At 32.8% G+C, this 6,794-nt stretch overlaps 1 protein-coding gene across 1 annotated transcript in view; it reads left to right on the top strand.

Moving 5' to 3' along the window:
- The window catches only part of HS2ST1 (heparan sulfate 2-O-sulfotransferase 1), a 200,339-nt gene that overhangs the window by 167,985 nt on the left and 25,560 nt on the right, over positions 1-6,794 (top strand). Inside the window, exon 3 of the mRNA XM_011982091.1 lies at positions 2,179-2,264. Coding sequence (XP_011837481.1) covers positions 2,179-2,264 — 86 coding nt within the window. The remainder of the gene's footprint in view (positions 1-2,178; positions 2,265-6,794) is intronic.

Genomic DNA, 6,794 nt, shown 5'->3' with positions numbered 1-6,794 from the left:
CCGTCTCAAAAAAAAAAAAAAAAGGTTTTTTGAAGAGATAAACAAAATCAAGAAACTTTTAGCCCAAGATAAAAAGGGAGACCTTACAACTAATACGACAGAAATTCAAAGGATCATTAGAGGCTACTATGAGCAACTATATGCCAGTAAATTGGAAAACCTAGAAGAAATGAGAAGCCTTGTGGTAGTGTAGACATTACCCAGCTTCCTGGGCTTTTTTCACTTTGTGTTGAAGGACACACATTGGATGAGATATCACTCATCCTCAGGAGAGGGTTTAGTTTAATATTGACCATTCTTAGGAAGCTTCATTGGAGGAAAAAGAATATTTGAATTTGTACCTGACTCTTATTTCTGCCTAAGTCTTTCACCACAGTATATTCCAAGCTCGTACTATGATCTTCCCTGCTATTTAGTTTATATAACACTATTTTTTCAGACCTCAATGTAGCGTCTTTCATTTCCCTCCTACATCACCATGTCCACATTAAATCTCAGCTTCTGGAAAACAGAGGTGAGTTGCTAAATATGTCTTAAGCTCCCTTTAGCCACCATCTTCAATTCCTTATTCTCTTTGCCATCTTTTTTCCTCTCATTTTTAGTTGAAATACTAGAACTGATTTTCATAGAACCAAAGGTTTATAGGAAATAATGTACCATTAAGTGGCAGCTATAAAGACTTTTCATATTCAGCATATAAAGTATATTAAAGATGTAGGCTCTGGATTATTTAATTTTATATTTTGTTTCTGTTTCATCTGCAATTTGGTATTTTCATTCTGTTTGGTGCCTTAGTTGAAGAATTGGAAAGAACATGAAAACCTCAAATCACATTTATTTGGCTCTTTCAGTTTCAGTGGGGGAAAAAATTGAAAGTATCTGCTAAAATGACATGGTATACTTTCTAATGCAACCTAATTTTCATCTGCAGCTCATTTTTGAGTATGTGTGTATGGAGCGGCCAAGTAAGGCATATATACCATTTCCATTCTAAAAGCTTCATAATTTCTCTTAGTATGTGAGTTATTAATGCTTCCCCTAAAAGATAAATTCTTCCAGAACTCATTTTTCTCTAGTTTACATTCTCTGACATATAGCTATATCTGCACTGTTTCCCCCCCTCACCTACCAATAGGCCTTTAATAGGAGGCAGCTATCGTCATTCATTGATATTATTGAGTGTAGTATGAAGTATTCCAGAATATCTCCATGTGACTATCCCTATTCTATGATGTAAGTGAAAGATTGATAAATTGCCAGAATTATGCAATTGACAGTTCTGTGTTTGAGAGGCTGAAGTCATAGCTTGCCGATGCTTTTGGTGCGGTATAGGTTGGTGGACCTCACTGCCCCAATTTTCTGCACTCTATCTAGGTTCTAGAAGAGATTCTTAACCACTTGCTGTTTATCATGCAGAGATTTGCTTATCAAAAATGCATACCATTTTCCATTGAGAAATTGTGTATCACTGCTTTGCAGCTAGTGATACTTAGGTTTATCAAATTCTATATTAACCAGTTATTAGACATTTTAAAACATACTTAGAGAATTTTTCATATTAATGTTTGTATACTTTAATTCCAGTAAGTTAAATATTTAGAAATTTTAAATATTTTGACCTGTATTACATCTCTTAATTTTATTAATCTTTTTATCAACAAGCTTGTGATGTCTGCTGTTAACTCTTAAATATCTTCTGATAACCATCAGCTTTTTAAAAATCATTTTGGTTTAAAGATTACTTTTTATTTGTTGAGTCATTAATAAAAATAAACTTTTATGAACAGCAAGCATCTGAGAAGAAAACGTTTGATATGCTAGAATGTCCCTGTATTGCCTGCTTTAGCGTGTGTGTTGGTGGGATGTAGATGCAAATACCCCCACAATGACCTTCCTCCAACCCTATGTAAATGTATTTACAGCATTGTAAAGGATTTCATTTTGCGAGTTTGTTTTCAGAATCATCTTTCACTCTTTTCTGAGTGTAATGATAGTAGCTGTCTCTATGATGAATTTTAGTAGTTGCTGATTACACTATACTTTCCTTAGTCCTAACCTGTGTTTCAAGCTCTGTAAGAATGGTTTTAGGTTTTTAAATTCCTTACTTGGAAATATTTTGCTATCATCAAATTTCATATTCTTTAAATTGTACATAATGAGTGTGTTCTCCCTTTTTAGGTGCGCTTTGTAAAGAATATAACTTCCTGGAAAGAGATGAAACCAGGATTTTATCATGGACACGTTTCTTACTTGGATTTTGCAAAGTAAGTTACACTAAAATGACACACTAAAGAATGCTTTGTACTTTAGTAACGTAAAAAGGAATAAATTCATTAAATTGTTAGGATTTTCTAATAAAAGAATGTACTGACTTGCCTTTGCCAGTTTTAGATCTGTAATTTAAATATATCTTCTTAGTGTTTTACTGCCCTCTAGTGTTCATAAATTGGCAATCCTTATATTAATTATATATTAAGTATTACTCTTTAAAGTTTATTATTGTATGTGCCTTGTACAACCAGAATGACACTACTTCAGGAGAGCTCAAGTTATAACCTAGAGGCCAGATTATGACTTACCACATCATTGACTGAGAAAGTAAAAAAGCTCTTACTAAGTTACTGGTGCTCCAGTGTGTCTGCTTCTCAGCCAAGACATAGTGAAGTATACACTTTCCCTTGGGCTACCTTATTTTAGCTTTTAAATTATGATGTGTTATGAGGCTTTTTTAAAAAAAAATTAATGATTTTCTCTTTCTCTCTCCCCCACAACCCCCTGCTTTCCTCTCTTTCCCTCCCTGTCACTCACTCTCTCACTAACTTCTGGACTCAGGTGATCCTTCTGTCTCAGTCTCCCAAATTGCTGGGATTATAGGCATGAGCCACTGTGCCCGGCCTCTGTCATATTAATAGTTCTCTCAAGAAAGGTTCAGAAAACTATACGCCTACTCACACTATTCAAGCACAATGTGGCTTTCTGTAGAGTCTGTGCCATATTATTAATCAGAAAATTAAGTAAACGTAATGTTCCAAACATAAGAGTCTTATGGATACATTTGAACTTTTTTGGTAGCACACATAGTACCATTATAGTAAACCTCAAATCCAAATGCTTTCCCTAAGATTCTTCATTAACTTCAAAAACACTAAAAAAAATTTTTTTATTATTTAAGCTTAAACATGTTCATTCAGTTTTTAAATTAGCAATTATGATTTCAGAGTAACACACCTTGATGTATTGGTCAACTTTAAAAGGCATTTTTTATAAAATTTAAAATAAAAGTGATATCCCACTCTCAGTTTTACTTCTTAATTTTGAAAAGAAAAAGTAGAATAAAATATTACTGATTAAAACTGATAATCTTAACTTTTTGGGAAATCATGTAATTAAAAAAGAATCACCCAAATATTACATACATAAAATGATATATTCCTATTTCTAGTTCCTCTCATAGTACTCAAGATCTTTCAATAAAATTGTAGCTTTAAAGTTAGATGTATGTTTTTCTATAAATAATTCATACTGCAATATTGAAAATATTTTATAGCCAGCTTTAAAATAAACTAATTATTTTTTTCTTTGCATAGGCATTGAACCAATTTCATAAGCTTCGTTCATGTGCATATTTTCCCTCAGGGCTGCGTTATCCTTGAATTAAATGTTTGTTACCCTTTCACCTAAATGATTTATTTTTTCCACACACAGCTTGGTTTCTAATAGTCTAGGTTTTCATTATTAAAATTATATATTGAGTGCTTTTGCTTTTGGCAAAGTCTTGTACTTAGAACAAAACTCTGATATATGCTGAGGTTCTTGTAGTTGAAAAAATAAAGCTTTTTGAAGAGATTAATCTCATTTATTAAATGCTGACATGAATTTTTAAGGGTTGGAATACTTTCGTAGTGAGTCTTAAGTTATTTGAAGGGAAAAGTATTGTGAAAATTTTTCATAGATTTTTCCAAGATTTTAAACAAATACCTAAACAAAATCAGCCTAGGTGAAATGTATTTTGATGTATCTGTGTAGTCAAGAACTGTTGTAGATGTAACTAGTATCCTCAGATATCTTTTAGCTTAATAGCCATATGCTCCATAAATGGGGAAGGAGAGGAAAGAAACATCGCCTTACCAATTTTTAAATTACAGTCGTCCCTGGGGTATGTCCAGGGGATTGGTTCTTGGACTGCCTGAGTGTATAAAAATCACATACGCAAGTCCCTTCGTTGGCCCTGTGAAACCCACAAATTTGAAAGTCAGCCCTTCTTGTACACAGGTTTCACATCTCTCAAATACTGTATCTGTGTCTGGTTGAAAAAAATCTATGTATGCATGGACCTGCGCAGTTCAGACTCGTATTGTTCAAGGGTCAGTTGTGCTTTATTCTTCAAAACAATATTCTTGACTGGCATAGTACTTTGTGGAGTCCACTAAGATACTTGCTTTCAAGAGAAAGTGGTGAATTTGGCAAAATACTTATTTAACACATAGTTTTTTAAAACTTACCTTAGCAGAGACATTAAAACAAGTGTAAGCCCCGAGAAACCTAGGAAATAAGATAGAGAAATAAAAAATGAAAGCTCCTTTCTAGTTTAGCCTGACCAAAATACACATTATATTCGCAAGCTTGTCTATTCAAGCCATGTTTTGATTACATATATTTGTTTTTTACTGAACTTTAGAATAACAAAAATATCTTTTTTACATTTTTGCATTCCTATCCCATCTTGCTCCTTTTTGTCTGAATCTTATTCTTTGATTTTTTAGAAGTATATTTCCTAGTTCTTCCTTTCTATTTTTTCCCTTTAATGTTAGGTTATGTTTTGTTTTCTTTTTAGTTGGTGGATGATACAATTTTAAGATAATGTAGATATAAATTATTATAAATTTGAAAAATTTCCAGTTTAAAATTGTGTATAGGTTGAACATTTTCAAAATGTCATAGTATGCAGGAAATATAAAGTTGAATAAGTTGCAGTTCTTGAACTTAATGAGTTCACTGAAATCTTTTTTTCTGTAACTATCAGTTCATTATGTTTTATTATAAACAGTAAAAATATTACGTATTCCTCCCCTTTTAAATGTATACTATTCATTTTTTAATAGCATCTATTATCCCATTTTGATTTTCTTCAAACTTTAGAAAATTAAAGTGTTAGAAGTCTCTTTCGAAAACACTTCTTCGGTAATAAACATTTTCATTTATAATGAATAATAGCTAAAAGAACACTTTTAATGCTGTACTTTCTGTCAGACTCTGCTAAGATTTTTTATGATCTAACTACCTCAGTGTCACATGTCAGCATCTGTCTTGAGAGGTATTTGAAAATTATTTTTGATATAACAGTTTTATTCAGACATATATCAGGTATGTACCTTTGTGGTTGTCCCCAGAAATGAGAATGAGTTTTCACTGCTGTAATTTTGGTTTCTTCATATTGCCTCTAGTATTATTTTCAGAACAAATGAAGTGAATCAGTAAAGAAGCAGCTATGTTGCAACAAGAAACAACTAAATGCTTCATTAGGTCTGAAATTCTAAACAGTAATCAAGTGACATTTTAGGCCTAAATAGAATTAGTTAATATATAGAATCATGTGAGATTGTCCTTTCTACCTAATACTTCTCTGCTAAACCAGATGACGTTTGCCCCATTTTCTACAACTTTTAACAAATATGTCACAACATTGTAGATACTATAGAAAATTATTTTAATCATTCCAGACAATATGTGGGATTGCATTTTTATTAACCTTATACTACTAGCTCTTTCTACAGCATTGATCCTGTAGACTGCTAAGAGCGAACTCTGAAGTCTGTCTCTGAAATCAGACAGATCTGCCATTAAATCCACTTAGACTCCTTGCTAACTGTGTGATCTCAGCCACATTGTTTCAGATCTTTGATCTTCAGTGTCCTGTTTTTAATTTGAGAATAATTAAATAATTACTTCATGGGGTGATGGTGAGGATTAAATGTGATAATGTAGATGAAGCAGTTAGTTCTGTGCCTCAGAGCAGTATTATGATTCCTACTATGATTCTTTTTAAAATTCTGTCTTCTTACAGTTAGCATATTGTCTTAACTGGTATTTTCTTCTTCTTGTCTGAATCTCTGCTGGTGCTTATTTCCAACTCTTAGTTAGGCATTGTATAAGACTCTTTCTTGGCCTCCATTATTCTCTTTTGGAAGGTTTACACATTTTAATCTGTCATGACAACCAAACAAGAAACTTTCAACTAATCTTGGACAACTTTTTTTTTATCACCACCTATATCTTATCAGTCATCAAGTCTTTTGAGTGTCTTCTTTCATTTAACATGATGCTTTTGATGACATTCATCTAATTTGATGTACAATATCAGTACTATTTTGCTAAATAGTACTTCATGTATGAGTATACTTCGATTTTTTTTTTTTTTTAATTCTTGAAAGTCAGTTTCTTATTTATTTATTTATTTATTTTATTATACTTTAAGTTCTAGGGTACATGTGCACAATGTGCAGGTTTGTTACATACGTATACATCTGCCCTCTCGGTGTGCCGCACCCATTAACTCGTCATTTACATTAGGTATATCTCCTAATGCTATCCTTCCCCCCACCCCCTCCCCACAATAGGACCCAGTGTGTGATGTTCCCCTTCCTGTGTCCAGGTGATCTCATTGTTCAGTTCCCACCTATGAGTGAGAACATGCAGTATTTGGTTTTCTGTTCTTGCGATAGTTTGCTGAGAATGATGGTTTCCAGCTGCATCCATGTGCCTACAAAGGACACAAACTCGTCCTTTTTTATGGC

This window comes from Mandrillus leucophaeus, unplaced genomic scaffold (genome assembly GCF_000951045.1).
Source record: "Mandrillus leucophaeus isolate KB7577 unplaced genomic scaffold, Mleu.le_1.0 Scaffold235, whole genome shotgun sequence".
NCBI classification, from domain to species: Eukaryota; Metazoa; Chordata; class Mammalia; order Primates; family Cercopithecidae; genus Mandrillus; species Mandrillus leucophaeus.
The sequence above is the reverse complement of the archived record's forward strand: the minus strand, read 5'-3'. Positions and strand labels throughout refer to the sequence as shown.